The 24,886-nt window shown below is 42.7% G+C and overlaps 1 protein-coding gene across 7 annotated transcripts in view; it reads right to left on the reverse strand.

The window, feature by feature from the left end:
* The window catches only part of WDFY3 (WD repeat and FYVE domain containing 3), a 304,293-nt gene that overhangs the window by 77,627 nt on the left and 201,780 nt on the right, over positions 1-24,886 (reverse strand). For all 7 annotated transcript variants that reach the window (XM_088445038.1, XM_088445034.1, XM_088445033.1 and 4 more), the window contains exons 21-32: positions 24,490-24,671; positions 23,345-23,576; positions 22,159-22,319; positions 15,447-15,558; positions 14,454-14,644; positions 4,626-4,778; positions 4,177-4,250; positions 2,935-3,096; positions 2,723-2,817; positions 2,169-2,289; positions 1,611-1,828; positions 718-953 (exon numbers count right to left, since the gene is read on the reverse strand). In XM_088445038.1, coding sequence (XP_088301164.1) covers positions 718-953; positions 1,611-1,828; positions 2,169-2,289; positions 2,723-2,817; positions 2,935-3,096; positions 4,177-4,250; positions 4,626-4,778; positions 14,454-14,644; positions 15,447-15,558; positions 22,159-22,319; positions 23,345-23,576; positions 24,490-24,671 — 1,937 coding nt within the window. The remainder of the gene's footprint in view (positions 1-717; positions 954-1,610; positions 1,829-2,168; positions 2,290-2,722; positions 2,818-2,934; positions 3,097-4,176; positions 4,251-4,625; positions 4,779-14,453; positions 14,645-15,446; positions 15,559-22,158; positions 22,320-23,344; positions 23,577-24,489; positions 24,672-24,886) is intronic.

Below are 24,886 nucleotides of genomic sequence, written 5' to 3' on the forward strand. Positions count from 1 at the left end.
AAACAGCATGACAGTAATAACTATATGAATAATCATACACCAGCTTAGACTGTATGGCATATAACTGGGATAAAACCATTGCAAACTTATAAAGGCCAAGTATTTTGCTACATAGATGTCACAAAAGGCTAGCTATTGTCCTGAGCAAATTTATTTTTGCATTTTTCATAACCTCAAAAATGTTACACAAATGGGATGTGAATAGGTTTTAGTTAGAATGAAAAACATTAAACATAAAAATATGTTTTTAAAATCACAGCTTCTTTGAAAAAGAACCTTTTCCTTATACAAAATGGGGAATTCAAAATTAACTTACATATATGATTACATTTACTACTATATATAGCTGTAAGGGATATAAAGTATTTGTTCCTCTCCTTCCAAAAACATTTGAATGTTTAAATTGAAAAAAAAAAAAATTAAAACCTATTTATGTTTGTGAAAAATTGGCAACATAATATCAAACTCCCTGAAAGGAAGCAGGAATAACGGCATATACAGTACTGTAAGAATGCCAGAAATGAAGCAAATATACTTTTTGTAAGACACCCTGCTACATCGAGACTATCCCTCTAAGCAGGATACAAATTAGGGCAGAGTTTAAATTAACAAATTAATTTTTTAAGATGTGAAAGTTCACAAAACAGTATACAGGTACACACGTCTACTCTAAGAAGCTTAGACAAACACATACATGCCTTACTGGCTAATTCCTACCTGGCAACCCCTGTTACTTCGGTTGCTGGTGACAGGTGCACTGACCTGCAAGTTCTCAGGCAGTTCAGTGACTGGCTGCTGCAGAAAGAGAGCCATGAGCAGAAAATAAAGTGCAGGTACATTAGTGTGCTTGGGAAGCAGAGATTGAAGAACCGGAAAGCCTGGGAAATGACATGCATCACGGTTAATCTCCCTGAGAGTTGACCTGCCTCCAGCACTCCGTCCCACATTGAAACCTGCAAAGTAATAAAAATAAAGCAGTAGAATTAAGTGAAAAATTATCCGGTCACTTCAAATAAGTTTTCTTACAAAGTAAATTCTTTAGACAAGTTTATCTAAATAGTAACTGATGAGGTAATATTTCAGTAACACAAATGACATATTTGTCCAGCCAGACTGTAGGGGTTCTCCATGAGCTGTGTGATCCAGTCTCACAACAATGTTGGCATACGATTATCATTATGTGAAAGTGAAGAAAGAAAAAATATGTAAAGTTCTGTGTGGACTTATGTAGGATTGGTTATGGAAGTTATGTGGCAGCTCTGGAATTTGATAAGTTTGCCTGTAGAGGTGAGGTTTCAGGGAACACTTGCAGGTTTGGAGACTAGCATAAAGCAGAGATGAAAATGTGCAAAATAGGTGTGGTTTAGGCAGGTCAGGGTTTGTACTCATATTCTAATTGGTAAGCCAACAGGTATGACTTTTTATAGCAGATCTGGGTATTGGAGTGATGTGCTAGTAGCTAGTTTATAGCAAACAACTATGTAGACAAAAGTTTTGAATTAAATTAATTGTCTTAATTTACATCAAACCTACCATGAAAACATATTTAAAGAACAAGAACAAAATCTGGGCTCCATTCTCAGCTATAATAATATCTGCAAGATATTTACCTAGTACAGTGCCAATCTTATTAGTCAAGACAGAGTCCGTTTGGTCCAGCCAGCCTCCTCCACTCACTCCTTCCTTGAACTTAAAGAGAATAGACTGGTTGCTCAATAGTACCACCAGAATCCTCATGGCCGCAGTGACTGTGGTTGAGTGCAGATGTTCTTCCATAAACATGATGACCCAGTCAAAACCAAGAGTCTTGACTAGTTCTTCACAGGCTCTTGACAAGAGAAGGAGAAAGAAAATTAGCAACTCTTATCTAGGTTACCATACAAACCGATCATAAAGAGATTGTACGTTTGTATGAAATAAAAGTTCCTCCATATTTATCTGCCTATCACTCTATATATCAGTAATCATGAAGCAAAAGGGGCACCAGTCTCGGGAAGGGAGGCAATATTTCAGTCACATAATGGTTAGGCTTAAATATGTTTAAACCAACTTCGGTAAGAGGTAACATTCTGATCGATTTCTCTAGTTACATTTATTTTGCATTTTTTTCATATGCTATATTCACAAGTCCATATTGTCTTCTGTGCATCCCATCACAATTTACTTACTGTAGATTTACTGTGGTCTTTTCTTTTGTAGTATACAGCAGTTTAAGTAACATTTCCAACAGTCTGTTTCTTAGCAGAATCAGATTAGCAGAAACAAGCCCTCCAAAGTCATCTTCAGCTCCTTATGGGGGCATATAAATGAGAAAGATACTGTAGCAAATTATATGTAAAATAAAACATCATTGACTTACATATCGTTCAGGTGTTTCATGGAAACGAGATACAGAAAGCCTGTGGTATAAACGAAGAGCCTCTTTCCAGACACAGTCTTAAGCTGGGTACACACCTAACAGATATATCTGCAGATGATGGTTGTTCATACACACTGGACAACCATCATCTGTCTTCTGGCCGATATATATGCAAGTGTGATACCCAGCATTACTCTCCCATGTTGTTTTACCATCACTGACATCATGGTGATCAGCAGCAATAACATTAACTGTGCCCAGCGCAGTACAGGGAACTGAAAGCACTTTTGTACTTTTCACAATTTAAAATAAAAATCTAAGTAATATACAAATGTAAAATAAATAAATAAAACCACCCCTTACCTGGCTCTAGCTTCTCTTCATTATTTACTTCCATAATGACAAACTTCTCACATACTGCAAAAGTAGGCAGTGTGGATGAGATGAACTGGCCAAACCTTGGCATGAAGAAAGGGCAAAATTATCATGTAATCCTAACAAAAGAGAAAGCACAGTGTAGAATGGATGTGATTTCTTTACAGCTTTACATTTTATATTGTGATCAAAAATACTACCGGAGTAAGTCATTGTTGTTGGGGAAGCCTTGTAGGAGATAGCTCAGGACGTTACTGATGGCAGATATGGTGGGCTGAGAGAGGGACATGTCACGCAGGGTCAGCAACAGTTTGGGTATTAGCTGGAATTCTCTCATGAGCTTTGCGTTCTTTGCTGCCTCGCTGTAACAAGACGTACAGAACACTTATACATACTATACAACAGAAAATGTAGCAAGTCTGTGCTAAGTCTTTTGTATATTATTTTACGTAATGCAAGGGTATTATATAATTAATAAAGAAAAAACTGTCATTACTAACTCAATGACGGTAGATTGGATCCCTAATGGCCAATTAATTTTTTCACCCTTTCCTATCCCCCCAAAAAACTGCCAGTGCCAGTACATACAACAAAACTTGTTTTTCATGTATTATCTGCTAAATCAGTGATTGTGTCCCACTGGAAACAGATATGGGTTTCCATAGATTACACAACCTTTCCTGACAAACACTAAATTGATGACATCAGAACTCACCAAGTTTAAGATATGATATCAGAGCTCCCTGTTTATACAGATGTTAATTACAGGATATATACATATATTATCATTAGTTGTGCATTATAGCAGTTGCACTGTCTAGCATATAAGCAAGCAGCCAACCTTGTTTCCTTATATTAGCTCCTATTTCCAGATCGTTCAGCTTGTATCATCATTTTCAAATACCAACATTTTGGGAACCTAATCCCTCTTACAATTTATGGCCAAAGTAAAAGTTTTACTGGGCTCCTTATATGTGTTTATATGCAACAAATATTTTACTTTATAACTGCCATGTGGTACTGGACCTATATCACCTATGATTTGAGAAGTTTAAGGGGCCTATTTACTAAGCAGTGTTAGGAGACAGAGTGGAAAGTGATAAGGAAGTGATAAGGTGCCAGCCAATCAGCTCGCAACTGTCATTTCTCAAACACAGCCTGTGAGATGACAGTTGGGAGCTGATTGGCTGGCACCTTGTCACTTCCTGATCACTTTCCACTCTGTCTCCTAACACTTCTTAGCAAATAGACCCCTAAGTATGGCTTAAGAAACACTACCTTGTACCTATTGGTTCACTTCCACGTTCCCAGATACAGGTTTGAACATTTGCTAAATTTGTGGCACGCAAGCACCAGTTTCAAAGATGGGAATATATCAGGTATTAAACCATATATTTGACTGAAGAAAAAAGTTTGGCACATTTGGGAAATGTCAGTCTTACCTTGATTCTGTAAGAAGCTCAATGAAATGCTCAAACAGCGAAAGATGAAGTTCGTATGGTGCATGTAACCAGACCTAAGACACATACAAGTCAAAATTAGGGCCTAAAGCTGCTATAATATTTAAAAGACTATAGATATAAATGTAGTTTACACCAAGTCTACGAAAAATATGCTTAAAAGAACAGTGTTTTTTTTTTTTTTTTTTTAAAGTAATCTCTCTACCAGAATATATTTTATCAAAAGTGGATTTGTACAAGGCCAGATCAGCACCCTCAACTTGCAAAGAACTGTGCTCCTTTTCTATTGAACAAAACTTCGACAGGCTGTAAGAGAAGGCTGCTTAACAAGTCTGCTGATCTTATCATCAAACAGTTTAGTTCTACAACTTTCTACAACTTTCTCAATATTGAAATAAATCTAAAACCACAGGAAACTTTCTGCCATATACCTCAAAGTCACACAGCAGGTCCTGGAAAGCAGTGGAGTTGGGTATAATGGATGTCTCGTGGCCACTATCCACTGTTCCCACCAAGGAAAATGTCAGATGCAATATGTGGCTGTTGAGAAGTCCTCTCTTCTTCTTCAGCAACATAGCTAGCAGCTAAGAGAGAGACAAAAGAATAGCAAAGGTATTAAATAGCAAATAGGACATAGAATGTATGTAATGTGCCCACATTTTCAGTAGCTAGCTCAGCAGGATATGACAGCACACATGTAATCTACATGAATAGGACTGCCTTGACAAGACCCTTTGACTGGGTGTACAATATGGTGTATGTTTTAATATGTTATTTAGATTTATTTTTGTGAAATAAAATAAAAAATAAAACAAGCCACGTAAATCAACCACAATTTCATTAAAATCTATGTCCCTTCTATAAGGCGTACGCAAATAAAACCAATGCACATCATTTCTAAAAGCAAAACATGCACCACCAAACTTCTAAATGTATATACCACAAAAACTGGAACCCCTAGGGATTGTTTATTACTGATATATTACATTTATTTCAGAACTAACTAGGTTTATAAAAAGAAAAATGAATTATTATAAGCATGTGATAAAATACTATATGTGCACAATTTTAGCATATATTTGACACCTGAAAGACATTTCAAACGGTTTTGCAACATTTGTTTGCCCTTTCAACTAGAAAACATTATACATATATACACACACACACACACTTACATATTAGTTCTGTCAGCTATGACTTAAGATAGAAAAGGGGAATATAGAAAGAGACTGACTAATTAGATCATAGCCTTCTACAGTTTCTATCTGCAGCCATGGCCAAAAGTTTTGAGAATGACACAAGTATTGGTTTTCACAAAGTTTGCTGCTTCAGTGTTTTTAGACCTTTTTTGTCAGATGTTACTATGATATACTGAAATTACACGCATTTCATAAGTGTAAAAGACTTTTATTGACAATTACATTAAGTTTATGCAAAGAGTCAATATTTGCCGTTTTGACCCTTCTTTTTCAAGACCTCTGCAATTCGCTCTGGCATGCTGTAAGTCAACGTCTGGGCCACATACTGACTGATGGCCGCCCATTCTTGCCTAATCAATGCTTGGAGTTTGTCAGAATTTGTGGGGTTTTGTTTGTCCACCGGCCTCTTGAGGATTGACCACAAGTTCTCAATGGGATTAAGGTCTGGGGAGTTTCCTGGCCATGGATCCAAAATTTCGATGTTTTGTTCCCCGAGCCACTTAGTTATCACTTTTCCCTTATGGCAAGGGGCTCCATGATGCTGGAAAAGGCATTAGTCGTTCCCAAACTGTTCTTGGATGGTTGGGAGAAGTTGCTCTTGGAGGATGTTTTGGTACCATTCTTTATTCATGGCTGTGTTCTTATGCAAAATTGTGAGTGAGCCAACTCCCTTGACTGAGAAGCAACCCCACACATGAATGGTCTCAGGATGCTTTACTGTTGGCATGACACAGGACTGATGGTAGCGCTCACCTTTCCTTCTCCGGACAAGCGTTTTTCCAGATGCCCCAAACAATCTGAAAGGGGATTCATCAGAGAAAATAAGTTTACCCCAGTACTCAGCAGTCCAATCCCTGTACCTTTTGCAGAATATCAGCCTGTCCATGATGTTTTTCCTGGAGAGAAGTGGCTTCTTTGCTGCCCTTTTTAACACCAGGCCATCCTCCAAAAGTCTTCGCCTCACTGTGCGTGAAGATGCACTCACTCCTGCCTGCTGCCATTCCTGAGCAAGCTCTGCACTGGTGGTGCCCCGATCCCGCAGCTGAATCAACTTTAGGAGACAGTCCTGGCTCTTGCTGGATGTTCTTGGGCGCACTGAAGCCTTCTTCACAACTACTGAACCTCTGTCCTTGAAATTCTTGATGATCCGATAAATGGTTGGATTTAGATGCAATCTTACTATCAGCAATATCCTTGCCTGTGAAGCCCTTTGTGTGCAAAGCAATGATGACTGCACGTGTTTCTTTCAGTTAAGAACAAGGAATAACAATAATTTCAAGTCCCACCCTCCTTTTAAAGCTTCCAGTCTGTTATTCTAACTCAATCTGCATGACAGAGTGATCTCCAGCGTTGTCCTTGTCAACACTCTCACCTGTGTTAACGAGAGTATCACTGACATGATGTCAGCTGGTCCTTTTGTGGCAGGGCTGAAATGCAGTGAAAATTTTGTTTTTGGGATTAAGTTCATTGTCATGGCAAAAAGGGACTTTGCAATTAATTACAATTAATCTGATCACTTTTCATGACATTCTGGAGTATATGCAAATTGCCATCATAAAAACTGACTTTGTGAAAACCAATACTTGTGTCATTCTCAAAACTTTTAGAAATATCTGTATATTATAGTCATCTACTGTTTTTATCATAAACTAAACAGACAACACCAGAGGTACATGAAAGAGAGAGGGAATGTTCAAGCACACATTAGACCAGAAATACTATTACAAATTGAGATTGACAAAATATAATGATTGAGAAACCAGTCAAATGGAGCAATATCTTTTAGGAAGCCAGAGAAGACATGTATCCACGGACATGGATAGAAAGGACAAACGTTTGGTATTCATTTCTAGCACATTAGCCTAAAAAACCTGGTTCCTGAAATTTGCCAAACAGCAGTTTACACTATGACCGAGATCCAGAAACTCGGCCATTACAGTCTACGTTTTAAGAATATCCATGCTTGAGCACAGGTGACTTAATTAGTTCCTCAGTCAATTTGATTTAACCATCTGTACTCAAGCATGGATATCCTTAAAACCTGGACTGTAATGGCGGAGTTTGGGAACTTCTGCACTATGAGGAAAAGTTGTTAAGCCAGTTTTATAATAATATAAACACCTGCACTGGGCTCATCTGTTTTGAAAGTCTGCAAATTCACTATATACACTAAATCGTAAAGGAAGGGGAAAAGTAGGGGTATCTGAGCACAGGTGTATAGAGGATGGTAAATAGAGTAGGTGAGTAGCAAGCACTGTAATTTTAAATCCACTATTACAGATCAATATTGTATCCTCAGATACCGCTGTCTCATGTGGGGGTGCTCCCCTGAGAGTATAAATACTATAATCACAAGGGGGGAAAGGAGAAGAAAATAACTCATCTATTTTGGGGGCACACTTAGTAGTTACTGTAAAATCTAACTTTTATTAAATTCTGTTTAAAAATAATAAGTCAATACTAAGACAAACAACATTAAAATAGACATATAAAATTTATAGGCGCTAATATAGCAAATATTGATAAATTATTCAAGTCTCAATACTTAATGATTAAAGCAGCAGTCTTTACAGTCTATATACACCTGAAATAATTTTATATAAGGCATCCATAGTATGGTTTAGAAAAATTATACGTCAATTTGTGAATAATTTGTATATCACTAAACATACTATTGCTTGATGCTAATGTATATTATACCAGCATTCCCTGCAGCCAGCACAGAATAAAATAAACACATTTATCTGTGTAAAGAAAGGCACATAAACCAGTACTATGTGTTTTCATTAAGTGATCTATAATCATCTGCTGATTTCCACAGATGTTCATATACCATGAAGAGAGTAATTCATTATCACACTCCAGTGTGTGCAATATACGATATGTGGTTCAGACAGATTGGGAGGTGACAAGAGGAAATTATAGGTGTCCCCGCCCCCCTTTACACTTGGTAATGATCATAACCAGGGTAGTCTTCACCAATGGCCTCATGTGATGCCTCCCTGTGCAGAGCAAGTAAGTGTTAAGCTGGGTATACACTATAGGATGTGTGTACCCAGTGGCGCAACAATGCGATGTAACAACATACCTCACAGTACACAATACATGATCTGTTGTACAACCTCACAATATATCGTTCCATTGTGCATGTTACAGCATGGTGGTGTTCATCGCGTCGTCCCATTTGCTGAGCAGCACAGAAGATGGACACCTGGCTGAACGATATATCTTATAGTGTGTACCCAACTTAAGCTAATAATAAATATTTGGTACAAGTCTCTGAAAGGCATCCACAGGAAAATGCTGTATATATGGGAGACCGGCAATCGGGATGCCGGCGGTCATAAGACCAACAGCGGCATCCTGATGCTTAGAATCCCGACAGGGGCTCGGTAAGTTTCCTAACCCTCCCTGCCTGCATCCTACCCCCCCACAACCTAACCCTAACACTCCTCGTTAGTACCTAAACCTAACCCTCCCACCTGGTGCCTAAACCTAACCCTCCCACATTAGTGCCAAACCCTAACCCCCCCTCCCCTCCATTGGTGCCTAAACCTAACCCCCCCTTCCCGCAGCCTAACCCTAACACTCCCAGCCCCCAGCACAGCCTAACCCCCCCCCCTCCAGAGGTGCCAAAACCTTGAGACATTTCACCTTGAATTAGGGATTTTTCCCAACTTTTCACCTGCTCAGAAGGTGGTGAAAACTAATTTGCGCAAAATGCATGTCAAACTTCACACCCGCCAAAACTGCAGTTAATAAGATAGCACAATAAATATAATTTTGCACGCACGATAAGCCATTTTTCACGTAAAAGCCGCTTATTGCAGCTAATTGAATTCGTCCCTATGACTTTATATTAGCAGTAAGTAGCTTATGAACTTTAACAACTTAAAGAAAATACAGCACAGTAGGTGGGAATAAGTGTATAAGTAATTGTCATTCTTACACACGTTCATTTGTATACCCTAATGTCAATAACCAAAGTGACTGTCTGACATATTGGGTGAACCTAATTAACCTGAAAAGAAACAACCTTGAAATGACCATGTGGTACTAGTGACACTTCCATCTCCGCTTTGGGAAAAGTAATTTTCTTTCAAATGAGCACAGATGGAATTCACAAAGCTTGTCAAGAAATATGATGAATCTGTGTAGCCTTGAGCAGAACGCTTGATGCAAGATGCAAATCTTGAATTTTTTAATGAATATTTATTCAGCCTACCAAACCATATATTTAATTTTATTGTTCAGTTGCATCATATCTAGCCATCAATTCCTGCTATAATGCGAAAAATGTCCCCTGGTACCTGTACTCAATGTCGAATGAGTCCAATGCTGAATCCCGAGCTAATACATTGTTATTGATCGACAAGAACAATCTACGCTCACTTCTCACAAATCACATTGGTAGGTCAGTGGTTCTTTATACGGTGCTGCTAAATGGTCTTTATAAATGTCTGACAAACGTAAGAGTTATGGTAGACATACCTTTGTTATATTTATTTCTATTTCTTCGAAGTCCATAGGATCCACAGGGATACCATGGGGTGTGTGTGGTCGGTAAGGTCCAGGCACCAAACAGTTAAAGATTTAGCTCTCAGGATAACTGGTCAACCTCCACATACAGCATACCCAGTCCCCAGCCACAGGCAAACAGTTTTGTAAACAAGCCCAAGGCAGGAGTAGGAAGGAGGAGAAGGAAGAACCATATACTCAAGAAACACTCTCCCAGAAGATGAAGGAATCAGTGATCAAGAGAAAAAATACCCACTGAGGCCAGGTGCGTCACGGTCAGCGCCCAGTGGATCCTATGGACTTCTAAGAAAAAGATTTAACAAAGGTAAGTCTACCATAACTTAATTTCTTCTTCATGATACCATGGGAATGTCCCATAGTAGTTTCCCCTAAGGGTGGCGACGCTCCTGAGCAGAAAAAGAATCTGATGCCCAAAAGGAAGCATCCTGAGAGGCAAAGGTATCAAAGGCGTAGAACCTGAGAAAAATTTGGACGGAAGACCATGTGGTTGCCTTGCACAATTGTTCAGCAGAAGCGCCACATCGAACCACCCACGAGGGTCCCACAGACACAGAGTAGAATATGCTGTAACCCTGTTTGGAACAGGAAGATTAGCTTGCATGTAGGCCTAAGAGATTGTCATGCGGAGCCATCGAGCCAGAGTCTGTTTGTTAGCTGGCCAGCCGCGCTTGTGAAAACTGTACAACACAAAGAGAGAATCCGATTTCTAAAGGAATTTGTACGATCTACGTAGATCCAAAAAGCACAAACCACCTCCAAGGAGGCTTCACTTGCAGTAAGATCAGAGGACTGGTAGGCAGGAACCACAATCTCTTCATTCAAATGGAACCGGGATACCACTTTAGGAAGGTACCCAGCCCGGACTGGATTTGAACCGGCCTGCCCTGGAGGAGATCCTGCGCCTGAGTGAGTGCTATGTACACTGCTCGAAGCTCCAGAATATTTATAGGTAGACTACTTTCCAGGGTTGTTCAGTGTCTCTGAAAGGTATGATGACCACTTACCGCGCCCCATCAGCGAAGACTGGAATCTGTAGTGAAAAGCTCCCAATTTGGAATCCAGAAAGGGCGACACTTGTCCAGATGGGACGTCTGTAGCCATCATGAGAGGGAAAGCCGAACCACCCAGAGAGAGGAGAATCGTCTGGGACTGGATCAGATGATACTGCTCGTTCCACTGGGAGAGGAAAGAATCAGTTGTTGAAGGGGCCTGGAGTGGAACTGGCCGTATTCCGCCATATCGAAGGTGGATACCATGGACCCCAGGACCTGCACTGCTGAGTGAATGGACACCCTCCGATTGCGGAGCAAGTGTGTCAAAACCTTTCCCGCTTGCAGAAAGATCCTCTGCATTCGAGAATCCATGAGTGCCTCCAGATGTACCATCCGCTGTGTCGGAGATAGGGAGGACTTTTTCTAATTGATGAGCCAGCCGTGTGTCGACAGGCAGTCCACGGACAGCTGGAGATGGTGCTATAACACAACCGGTGAGTGTACCAAGATTAAGAGGTCATCAAAGTATGGTAGGACTCTGACTCCCTGGCACCCGAGGTGGGCCACCACAACATAGACCCGAAGGGCTGTTGACAGACCAAAGAGCAGCGCCCGAAACTGGTAGTGTTGCTGCACAACAGCAAACTGTAGGAACTGTTGGTGGGTTGGAGTAACTGGACATTTAGGATACGTTCCTGCATGTACCTGAGAAACCATGAAATTCCCAGGACCCAATGCCAGGATTGATCGTAGAGTTTCCATGCGGAACTTGGGCACTCAGACAAATTTGTTGAGGGGTTTGAGATTCAGATTAGACAGATGAGACCCATTCGGCTTCTAAATCAAAAAGAGTGGAATAAAAACCAGTTCCTCTCTGAGCCGAAGGAACCAGCATTATCACACCTGAATGCAGCAGGGAGTGAATGGCCTGGACATGGTCTGATGGGGGACCTGTACAAAAAAAATAGCTGGGGAGGACATCTCAGGAAGGTGAGGGTGTACCCCTGAGTCTACTTCTCGGACCCAGGCGTCTGTTGTTGTTTGACGCCTGGAAAATTGAAGAAGTCAGCCTCCCACCCAAGCCGGACGTCTGGCCGACCAAGAGTGCTTGACTCGCGGATTGGTGGTCTTGCGCGAACTAGGCTGCCTGGGAAAGGACTGTCCTCTTGCCTTACCCTGGGGGTGAAAGGACTGAAAAGAGGACAACCTAGGCTTAGGGGCAGCTGCTGAAGGCAGAGAGGCAGATTTTGAGGCTGGCACGGTAGCCACAATCTTGTCCAACTCTGCGCCGAACAGCCTGTCTCCAGAGAAGGGTAAGGATTAGAGTGCCTTCTTGAGACAAGTTTCTAGTCTTCTATCCGTGGCATCCATAAGGGAGGATGTAAATGGTAAAGGCAGCGTAGAGCTTCTGACTAAGCGTGCCACATGTGAATTATCAGTGGGAGGGACTTCCCACTTAGTATACTCCCTAGTAAGGAGAGGGTAAAAAGACGCTAGTATTTTTGGGACCTTGAACCATTGCCAGAAGTACCCCAAGTTTCTCCCATGAGCTCAAGTGAGCTGTTCAGCCTTATTCACCTTTTGACATTTAAATGTCTAAACATCAGGGTTTTAGGCTTTGGGGCCGGTCCATCATCCTCTATATTCAGGATTTATTTAGCCACCATCACTAAAGCAGGAACATCCACTGTTGAATGATGGTGCTCCTCGCCCAAGTGTGACTCGGAGAGAGAACCTTGTCCATCATCTGCCTCCTCAGATTACGTGTCAAAATCAGAAAGCTGGGTAAGACTGAGAGAATGATACCGTCCTCCTATGTGCTTTGGTGGTTAACGGTCTGTCCGCTGAAACATTTGCTGATAGGCGGAAGACGTTTGAGCCATATTCTGACCTGAGTGGGCAAATACATACATCCAAGGAGGATATATAGGGGATACAGACATAGTAGGCTGTAATAGCTGTGGGTACCCCATGGTGGGAGGCAGCATGAGGGCTGATAAGCAATCCACTAACTGTGTCATAACCTGGGATAAGGAGGACACCCAAGGTGGCTCCTGGACAGGGGCTGGTAAGGTGGACTGGTGAGTAGATTAATAACAATTAAAACACAGACCATCCTGTATGAAATCATGAGCGGGCAAGCTCGCAAAACAGGATTTGCATGTAACTAGTACAGGGGCCTCAGCCTCCTGTTTAACCTTGCCCTTAGAAGACATAGAAATAGCCAGCAAGTAGCACACAATAAGTGTATAGCTAATAATGCAATGTGACACCCTTCACAAATACAAGTAAATGTGACATAATAATGAACCCCTACACGCCTTGTAGTTGAGGGTTTAAAGAAGAGCAGCAGGGATAGATATAACTGACAGCCAGAAAATTTAAAGGCAGTATATCACAACAACAGAGCTAGGATAAGTCACATACAATGCATATAAGTATACTTATAATGGGTACTAAATCAACTACTCAAGCCTCAAAGGGCTGGTAGGATTTGTGCGCTGTATAACCTGGCCCCAGGGAGAGGTATACAGGGAGACAGGACCCGAATCTCCTGAGACCTGTAGCTTCAGAAAATCCCTTATTAATGGCTGCTGAGCATCTCATATAGGGAGGAGAGTTGAGGGGAGGAGCAGCTCAGAGGCGGGAAGCCTCTTGTGAGGGATCTTGCTCTGGGCTGGGGGAAGGGCTGCCGAGGGAGAGCTTACTTCCCCGTTGCTGCTTCAACCGCCGGGTGCCCCGATGGTCTAGTGGGGGAGTGGACGAACCAGTCACCCCATTGCAGCATCCTCTGGCAGATCTCCACTGCCGGAGGGATGGGCTGCACAACACACGATTCCGCGCAAGCGGGGAACTGCCTTACCTGATGATCTCTGTCTGTCTGGTTGCAGCCCTGGATCCCCAGTGGGGCGGCTGGCAGAGCCCCACTGGCGCCTGCCGTAATCACCGGGCCACTCACCGGTGTTGCAGCGCCAGCGGAGGTCGCTGGAGCAGCAGCATCGGCATCCATTAGGACGCCTTGCTGCTTGCTCCGTTTAAACAAACAAAACAAAAACCTCATAAAAATAAAGCTTAGTGCTGCCTAAGCAGTCCCCCTGTCTAAAGGTGCTAGAGTCCTGCCGGCACCAAATGAAAAACTGTCTGCCTGTGGCTGGGGGCAGTATATTTGGAGGAGGACCAGTGCATCCTGGGAGCTAAAGCTTTAACTGTTTGGTGCCCGGACCTCTTACCCCATGGTATCCCTGTTGCTCACCTATGGACCCTGAAGAAGAAAGTTGCTTTACAAAAAGTCTTACATGCCGCAAAATGATTTCTTAGAAGTGATTGATCAGCTTCACCCTTACAATTACATACACAGGTGTACAGCATACCTCCTACATAACATATAGCTACTAGATCTATAGATTGAACTATTGATTTATTTGTATTACCATTATGGTTGCATGAATACAAAGATTTTTTTTCCCTATGGTACATTTTTTTTCACAGAACACTATAATTCAGTCTTCACATGTTTTCCCCAACACACCTGGTAACCTTTGATTCTCTCCATCTCTTTGCTAGCCAGTGGGTTGCTCTTTGCCACACAAACAAGAGCCTTAACTGCTGCGTAGAGACCTTCAACATCAGATGCCATTGCTACTAGGCCAAGGATGGCAGCGGCACCGCCAATATACTGCAAGGTTGTGGCCACAGGTTTGGGTACAAATGTTCTAACGCCTGGAAAAAAAAAAAAAACAATTTAAAAAAACAAAACATATTTACAACTGTACTACTAAGGTTAATGATCGATGTACCCAGCCCAACACCACCTACAGAACATATGAATTACACATTATTTTTTAGCGCATCACTCCCAATGGTATAGTGTCATTTTCTTTTATTTACTTTCATACAGCTCTTTCACATCAGCTGTGTAAATTTATTATTTAGTTGTTTTAAAACCACACTCACCTTTTGTTATTTACATATTATCAACCTGCCTACAAAGTAACAATATAGAAGAAAAATAATCTTGAATGCTGTTGTTTAGGATAAATATGGTGAATCTTGTAGAAAAAAAGAAAAATCTACTGCTAACTATTATATAAAAAGCATATACATTAAGTTGACTTTATTGTTATAGTAGTGAAATATTCCTCAGATTTAATCAAACATTCCTAGAATGTTTACTCAGTCATACACCAACACAATAATAGGACCAGAGAGAAAGGCAGTGCTCCCCAAACATGGCTGCTTCCAGTAAAAAAAATAAAAGGGGGGCAGCATGAAACGTTGAAATAGCTCACAAAAAGTTATAGCACTTTTTTTAAAGACAACAAATATATACAGAAACGAAAATGTACATATTGCAATAAAGTACACGGGTTCCATTCTATTTACATGGTATCATTTACAATGTCCACTCTACAGCTAGATGAAAGATGACCTGGGAATTATATGAGACAAACGGAAGATACTTTACTTTCAAAATAGCAGAGCATACAGGACACACACTACTAATGGATGACACAAGGCTTACCTAAGTAGCCAATGAGAGCTGCTCCTATTGTCCGAGCGGGTCCGTTCAAATGCCCAGCAGAGTTATGTAGCAGTTTCACAGGGGTGGCATTCTCATGAGACGATATCGCCATCTAAATAAAACAAACAGAAGTGAAAAGTTACTGAACACAGAAGGAATACTTGATGACAAAACTAATATGCGTATTTACAAAAGTTGTCTTTAAAAGTGGTCTTCTAAAGATCTATATAACAGATCATTGACATGCAAAACATCAATTTGACAATTTTTTGGTTTCTATGATTTTGCATCATAAAAGGTTTTAAAAAAAAAGAAAAAAAGAAGAAAAGAAAAATGAGGAACCACAGTACAAATCACCTGCGCAATGACACACATTTATACAGAAAGAAGAAGCATGAAAGGCAGGTGGAACATGTTGTATCTTCTGATGGGAGGGGCTATGCATGGAATTACGCCCATAAACAAAACCACCATTTCATTTGGAATATGAGACACAAGCGGTGCAAAGAAGGCATATAATGGGCTTTTTCCTGTTTAGCAAATGGCAACAGAGTTTTATTCTTCCTGCAGAAGGATTTGAATTGTACATTGTAAAGCCGAAAGTCATGAGATAGATGCCTAGTATCATGTGAAGTGCACCAACTCGACATGGCATTGATTCCAAAAGTGTACGGAAAACCTCTGGACAGGTGTGTCCCATGCCAGCTGTATAACTTCCCACAGCTCCCTGATATTTGTAGGTGAAGGATCTTGGGTGTGAATGGAGCTTTCCACCACGTTCCATAAATGCTCGTTTGAGGTCATGTCGGGTGAACGTGGTGGCCACACCATCCGTCAGAACTCTCCAGAATTGTAAAAGGGCTGCAAATGGTCATCATGCAATGCAACATAAAGATATGTTTCCACATACTGTACATCTAACCTCCTTGCACGTTAAACAGCCCTTCTAATCGTGCCATGTCGTGGCGTGACTCTGTAGCGCCAAGCGCCTTTTTGTGAGACTTTTTACCTTCAAATGAGACTTATTCACACAGTGATGTGAATAGCATGCATGTTCTGTGTGCGACTGTGGGTGTATCTGCATGCGAAACGGTCCATTACAGTGTTTCAGCCACTGACACTGTAACGTAGCGATTCGCATGCAGATACACCCACAGTTGCACACAGAATATAGGCATGCTGCATATCATTTTTATCAGCAGAAGCTAAGACTCATCTGAAGGTAAAAAGTTGCACATAAAAGACGCTCAGCGCTACCGAGACACACGGAGCTCCCGCGTTGTGTGTGGCGCGTCTTGTAGTGCATGGAGGATAGATGTATGGGAACACATCTGTAGCGGTTACCGTTCAATAACATGTTCAGGCAGACCAGCAGGACCCAAACCCATGCCATGTGAACACACTCCACGCCATTATGGAACCACCTCCAGCCTGCACAGTGCCTTGTTGACAACTGGGGTCCATGGCCTCATGGGATCTGCGTCACATCCGAACCCTACCATCAGCACGAAACTGGTACAGTGACTCATTAGACCACGTCACATGTTGCCAGTCCTCCAGAGTCCAATTAGCGATTTCACAAGCCCAGGTGATAGGCTGTGTCCAGTGTCGTACTGTTCACAGGAGCACTCTGGTGGGTGTTTTGCTCCTACATCTCATGGAAGCTAAAGAACGCTGCACTGACCTGCTGGATATGTGTCTGGTACCTCCTTCATTAAATGTGGATGTGATTTGAGTCAGTGTCGCTTGTCTGTTACCATGGACAATTCTGGTCAGACGTCAGTGATCACAATCATAAAGCACCCATGGTTGACCACTCCGCTGTCTACAGTTGGTGGTAATGTCTTCCATGAGGTATTCCCAGTACACATGTGACACCGTAGATCAGGGAATGTTGAATGTTCACACAATTTCGGAAATGGAATGTCCCATCCGTCAGGCACCTATCATCATGCCTTATTCAAACTATAATAATTCACGTTGCCGTGCCATAAGCAGCCTAGCCAGTGTCCAAACTGCCTCACGAGATGTCGGATTCCAACAGATGCAGGCCACCTACCATTACATACTGCTATCTCATGACTTTTGGCACTTCAGGAGTACACATTATAGGAGGGAACAGGTTTACCTATGGCAATTGTGGGACATAAGCATTTCCTGATTGGCATAAGAATTCAATAAAAGGATGGAAAGTTCTGAAGGGAAGCACTTCTGATGAAACAGCCCCTTACTCGTGGCTGAGAAACGCGTCAAGCTCCGCCTCTTTTTGTGAAAGGAAACGTTCTTCTACAGATTTGGCAACAGCCCCTGTGACCTGGCAGGCGCTTCAGCCAGCACGGTGTACACTGCAACACAGCCGTCTGAAGCCCAGACAGAGCAGCTGGCAATACAACTCCCGGAGTCCCGTACATGGTAGCGGTAAGAGGCACCCGCTTGGCAGTACTCAGCTTCCACCGTGCTTGATGGCCTCTGTATGGTATCAATTGACTGCTATTAACAGTCTTAGGACTGCTTGACTTCACGTTCTGCTGGCTCACTGGAGTTCTTAATCATTACCAATAATTATTGGAACATTGTTGTTTGCATGTAACTAATCTATTTCAAAAGGATGTTATTTTGCTACTAATTGATTGCTGCTTTCTAACCAACACAAAGGGCCATATCCAATTAGCCGTGGTAAATTACCGCGGCTAATTAGCTCGCCTGGGGCTCGCTCATGGCTATACAATTAGCCCCGAAGTCAGCTTGACAATGGCACTTATCAGGGTTTTTTTAAGGGACCTGAAGTGTCCCGAAAAATAATCCACGATTAGTGCTGCTTTTTCGCCCAAAAAAGGGCGAGAACACATAGGAGCCGCGATAAGCTCGCGGACCTATGTGTAAACGGGCAAACTAGCCTATTATTTTGCCAGAAATAATAGGATAGGGAGAAAAAAAATATCGGCAAAAATCGGGGATAATCGGCGAAGAATCCCAGTTTTTTGCTGATCGCTGGGATCAATTAGTGCCCGAACAGTGTTCGGGGCTAACTGGATATAGCCCAAAGACTGCATACATTTATATACAGGTGACTTATGAGAGCTCTTAATTGCCATTTTCAGGATATTATTATGTGCATGCAACTTACTATTTTAAAAGGATTCTATATAGTAACAAGTGATTACTGTTGTCTAAGGGCCTGATTCAGACCCACTCGCGAGCGGCTGTCCGCCCGCAAGTGGGTCGATGGTGTGCACTGAGCATGCGCACGACGGAGGGAGCTCCGTCGTGCGCATGCGCTAGACGCGACGAGCGAAGGACTTTCCTTCGCTCGTTGTGTCTGATCAAAGGGGGCGTGCTGTCGATGTTGATTGACAACACGCCCCCTTTGGTGGGCGTGCCGGGGGCGTGCCTCCCAGACGGGGGCGTTCCCAAGGGAACGCCTACCGTCAGAAGCCGGCCCCACTGACATCACTAGTGATGTCAGTGGGAGTGATTTTGGCTCTGATAGAGCCAAAATCACTCCGGGCCTTGTGGTTGAGAAACTCAACCGCAAGCTCCGGCTCGCAGTGGCGATGGTCGCGATGGTCAAGACCATCGCGATCATCAACCTGCACGCTCGTATAGGCTGTGGGTGGTGACCCACAGCTATACGAGCGTCCAGGAGGTAGCTCCATTTTTATGGAGGACGGCCCTCATTCAGAGCGAGCGCTCTGCTCAGAGCGTCCGGCTCTGAATGAGGGCCTAAATCAATTCAAGGACAGCAACAATATAGGAAAGTCCATACCTGTTCCATTTACAATGATCACATTATAATTTTCCTGGATTGGAGAACTAATACCAGTGGATTATTGTTACTTACCTGTTTTATTGTGTAGTTACACATGAACGGGACTACATGATTCCTTCAAGAATTTGGTGTATATATGCAAACAAATTGTCTAGTCAATTTTTTATTTTTCATGTTTGTATTGTAAACTTTTGATCAGCTGACATTTTATTTTTATATTCTTTACATTTTTTCGTACAGTGTTACAACTTCATACTATATTAAACTGTGATAATTTATATGGCTAGCGCCAGGGCCGCAGCTATGGTGGTGCGGAGGAAGCCCTGGGGCGGAACCGAGCGCCCACTGCGATGTATGACACTAGCAGTGCGCCCGGCTCTTTCAGTGTGGGCCAGAGATCCACCTCCTCCCTTTGTTTAGAGGCGTTGCCAGTGCCCACGTGCTGCTCTGCTCCAGCCCTCACAGACCGGATCCCTGGGCCAATTGCAGTGCAAGGCAGCGGGATTGCGTCCAATATTGGTGACTGGTGGTGTGGGGGACGGAGCCCAGCGGCTGTCGGACGTACATCGTGGAATTAGTGAGCAGGACATGATACTAGAAGGAGAACGCTATCAGCTATCAGTAGAAGGCAAGCGGCTGTGTGTGAGTAAGCCGGGCGTGGTGCTGCTCAGGGGGTCCGCTCCATGTGCGGGGGGATAGACTTATGGTGGGGAGGGGTTTCAGGGATGCCCACCCCACTCCTCGCCATCAGTCTATCCTCCCTCACATGGAGCAGAACCACTGAGCAGCGCCGCACAGTACCTTCTCTGCCAAGTGAGGAGCCATTGGTGAATGCTGTAGGGGCCCACCCTGTGCCAGGTACTAAGGGCCAAGGGCTGCCACCCCCACTATCTGCCAACACCCAATTATCTGCCATCCTCCTATTCCCTGCCACCCTCACTATCTGCCACCCCCAGCCTGTCCCCATTATCTACCACCCTCCTCTGTCCTCTGCCACCCCCACTATCTACCACCCCCTGCCAGTCAACCCCAATATCTGCCACCCCCAGCCAGACCCCATGATGATCTTCATGGTGCGGTCACTAGCAGGTGAGTGCAGCCAGCTGCACGAGCTCACATCCCCCGAGGAAGTGACTCAGGGGAGGGAGTAAGTTACCCAGGGACCATTCAGGGGAGGAGTGAGAGTTGATGTTCGGTGCCATGTGCCAGCTACTGTGACCGGGTGCCCATGCCCACCAGCAGTGTGTACTGTTTAGAGTGCATAGTGCCTATCTTCAGACTGCATGAATTGTGCTTGGAACTAGAAGTACCAGCATGCCCTGGCTGTCCGGATGGGGGGGGGCACCAATACCCTTTTTCGCACAGGGCACCAAAATATCTAGCTACGGCTCTGGCTAGCGCTGTTTCTCTTGGTATTTTCTGTGTAGGAGGTAACAGAGCATGAACTTCAATTCCTCACTTATATAGCTAGACATAAACATGTGATGAAGAAAATGTTAGGATCATTTCTGAAAGTCACAAATATATTTTATTGCTACCCATGCAGTTAGAAATATTTATCATACTCCAACATAAAAGACAAGATCATGTGCTCTTTTATCATATGTTTCATTATAGAAGAAACACAAGGCACAAAAAAATCCTGTAAAAATGTATACTGATATGGTCCCCATGGTAACACAATGTTTTTGGACAACACTGCAGTAGAATACATAATAGTTACTGATAATAGATTACCAGACTTTAAAAAAGAAAACGATAAATGAACTATTTGAAATAGGTCTTACAGAACTGCCATATTTACTCACAAAATAATTCATACAGATGTGTCCTCATACTGTATAGTGCGACTTCAATTGCGCCAAACAGCCCCTATCGGCACGCCAGGTCCCTAGTGACTCAGCAGCGCAAGCATCTTATTCGCATAAATATAACAACTGGAAGCGACAAAACTACTTTGCTAGATTGCACTGATCAATTTGTTGAGGGACATTTGTACATCTGTGTGCGAATGAGTCTGAGTCTGTAGGAAGTGCTACGATGCAGAGACCGCGGCTTTTTCTTAGGCCAAGTTCTGTTTTGCTTCATTTGTCACTTTGTACATATTTACAACTAATTCCTGTGTGTGGTTAAAGTGGCAGCCCAGCATCTCTAGTACACTGAGTGGTGTTTCGCAGTACGAATACGACACAGAACGTAAAGAAAAATATGGTACACTACACCACTCGGAGGGGCTCAGCCGAGACATATGGCGTATTGACGCTAGATGTACGAGGACGTGTGTAAGCACATAGCGGTTTCTGTGAACGTTTTCCCATGGATTTTGCTTGGTGAATAAATGGTCTTGTCATCAGTAATGTTGGCTGATCACATGCATGCTAACCACACAAAGTGGCTCTGTTGCTACTTGGGACATGTACATCATGTCCACTCACAGTAAGTAAATACAGAAAACGCAGAAATGCGATCAATTGTTATAAAATATACATTTACTACAATTAAATAGATTTCAACTATAATGTGAACTACATCCCTTCCTAAGTTGAATGTTGTCAGATATAACAATCAGAAACACAAAGGGCTGAGGGTTCTGAGCTGGGAGCAAGTGAAAAAAGTCAACACTGCACCTGGAACTAACAATGCTGCAATGCATAGGGGTGCACATACATTTATTGTTCTTGCATGCAGGGTAAATACTGGCTGCTGCTGCATGTAGCACACAAATGCTGGACAGCTTTATTTAAATACTGTAAGTTTGGACACACCCCTCTCAAATCTAAATCTCTCTGCACATTTTAAATCTCCCCATCTGCAGTGCAACATGGCCAAGGTGCAAGTTACTCGTTATTTTTTACTTTCATCTCAAGTCTGAATCAGCCCCAATATATTCAATCATTTAAGGCAGCCGCACACTAACATTACAATTTTCATAAGGAAGCTTACCTGCTTTGCAATCGCTTTGCTATCCAGTTTGTTATAAACTTTTCTTATTCTGGCCACTGTCAGGGAAGACACTGAAAGTGCATATAGCCCAAAGGACACCTTTTCCTCTGGAACCAGTGACACCAGGGATGAAGCTCCCGACTCAGACTTGGAATCTTTACCTGTGAGATAAAACAATGTTCATACTGTACATATATTTCCCGCAAACATTAATCTTTAGGTAAAGTGCAGACTGGCATTTCAGGTTTCAAAACGTAGCCCTAGAAGGAAAGATGTACAGAAATGTGGGTGTAACTAATTGGATTTAACAAGCAAACATGCATTTGCATAGTTGCCAAAGAGCCCCTTAGGGCCCTGCAGCTGCTGGAACCCGTGTTGCGCATACCCAAGCGGCTCTGTGCCCTGCTTCTGCTATCTCCTCTAACAGCTGTGGTATCCAGAGTCAGGAAGGAGCTCAATATTATACTCACAAGGCGGCAACCTCAGGCTCTAACGTTTCATTTTTTACAAGAAGAGCAGAGAAGGGTGCTGTGGAGTAGCCCAGTTAGGAAAGTGTAAAGGTGCCCATACACGGTGCGATAAAGCAGCCGATCCGATGGATTGGTACGATTTGGCTGCTCTATCGTACCGTGTATGGGCATGATATCGGACAGAGATCGCACCCATGGGGTCGTACAAAGCAAGTTCACTCGATCTGGGGATGCGATGTGCGATCCCATGCAGTGCTATGCGGGTGGGGGAGGGGGGAGCTGGCATGTCGGGTGGTTGGCCACCCGATCACACCGTGTATGGGGACAGCCCGATATGTCGGATGTTGGATCCCCCGTCGCGTCACACTGTGCATATCACAGTGTATGGCCAGCTTAAGGAGTGAAGGCTGTCCCTCCCTAGAAACCTTTGGGGCTCGACAGTGCGATTGGTGCCCTGTTGAATCTGACTAAAAGACCACACCCATGTATGTATGTATGTATGTATGTATGTATGTATATGGTCAACATGACTGACATTTTTCTTTTATGTTTAACTCTGCAGCTATAAATGATGACCTACAGTATATTTAGTAGGCAGAAAGCTTAGACACAGACTCCTCTTATCACAATAAATAATATACACCATAAAATTATTTACACAATATTGGTATACAGTATCTGTACCACAGAATTATGAAAGGAATTCATGAACTCACATGGAGTACAAACTGCTTGAAAGCTTCCAACATAATTTGGTCCCAATTCATATATCACACCAACACTTGCAGCAGTCAGAACTTCCTCCAGAAAGTGAGTTGGTCCCAGTCGCCACACCAAGGAAGAAAGCTGGCGTTGAGCAGGTGGAGTGCCAATGTAAGCATAGACTGTGCTAACTACTGGTGGATTAGCCAAACCAGACCCTCCTGGGGTACTGTGTACATAATGGAGCTGCAAAGGTGACAAACGTAATCGTTATTTAGTTGTCTTATACAATAAAACACAGCAATAAGAACAAATAAACATTCATTTGTTTCCAAAAGTTTCTTGCAACATACCATTGGTACAAGCAACTATATTCAGTTTTATGGCAAACTTATGGGTCATAAAATACAACACAAATATCCGCCATTAATACGTATAAGAGCTGCAAAAATCAGGTCTGGTCTTACAGTGACACACAATTTCATCATAGTACTGGGAAAACAGACACTCCTCTAGTTTCCAGTTTCTCATTAAAGCCGCACATTTTGAATGATGTGTGAGGCTCATACAATAGGCTTATAGTGGTTGCCAAAGGACTGATGAGCCACAGGAAGAGTTTGGAGGGCTGTATCTTAGCAGCAGGCTGTCACTTGCACATTCCTGCTTGAGAACATAGTAAAAATCCATACACAAAAAAAAACTTATCTTTTGTTCAGAATGGATATGAAATAAAACATGGAATTATTTTCACAATAATGGGAAAAGTGGGCTGCCCTGCAGAACTGTAGGAATTACTGAAGACGACTATGGATAACTATGGTGGTGGGGAATGAACAGCATAGAATTATATGTTGCCTAGTGTGGCGTATGGCTGTTCCTTGTTTGCACGATAAATTCCGCTTAGTCAATGACTAAAAGCAGAGATAAAACAGAGTAAAATCAAGAAGAACAGTGTTTTTAAAACGGTTGCTTTTTTCTTATTTTGTGACCTTTGTGCTGGATTCTCAAATATATCTAAAAAACAGACTCCACTGATTCATTTGCTACTAGTGTCCACGGTTAAAACAACAACCATAACATACAAGACTGAAGATAATACAAGTTTTCAAAAACTGTTGGCACAATATCGCTGATATTCAGAAGAAAGAAAAACTCCCACCTTTACTGTACTGACAAGTTGCCCGTCTAGGTACAGTGCTGCAGTGCTATTTTTCAGCATGCCTTTACTCATCACCAGAACCAGATGATGCCACTGGCCTTCCATTATCAGCTCCCCGCAACGGAACTGGAAACAACATGGCAGGATCTCATAGAAAGACGACTCTTCACTGAAGTCATCCACTGGAGAACAAACATGGCAGGCAGACAATGAATATATATATCTAGCTTAGGGTACAGTCTAACATCTGTCTACATTTAATACACACAAGAATAAAAATGGGGGTATGATTTCCGCAGTGCATACAAGACCATTGTGTTGTCAGAAAGGATGACCACACAAAACAACTATGGGAAGATTTAGCAAGGAACGCAAATGTGCGCACACACTCGGCCGC

This window comes from Taudactylus pleione, unplaced genomic scaffold, assembly GCF_031769625.1.
Source record: "Taudactylus pleione unplaced genomic scaffold, aTauple2 ptg000376l, whole genome shotgun sequence".
Classification (NCBI taxonomy): Eukaryota; Metazoa; Chordata; class Amphibia; order Anura; family Myobatrachidae; genus Taudactylus; species Taudactylus pleione.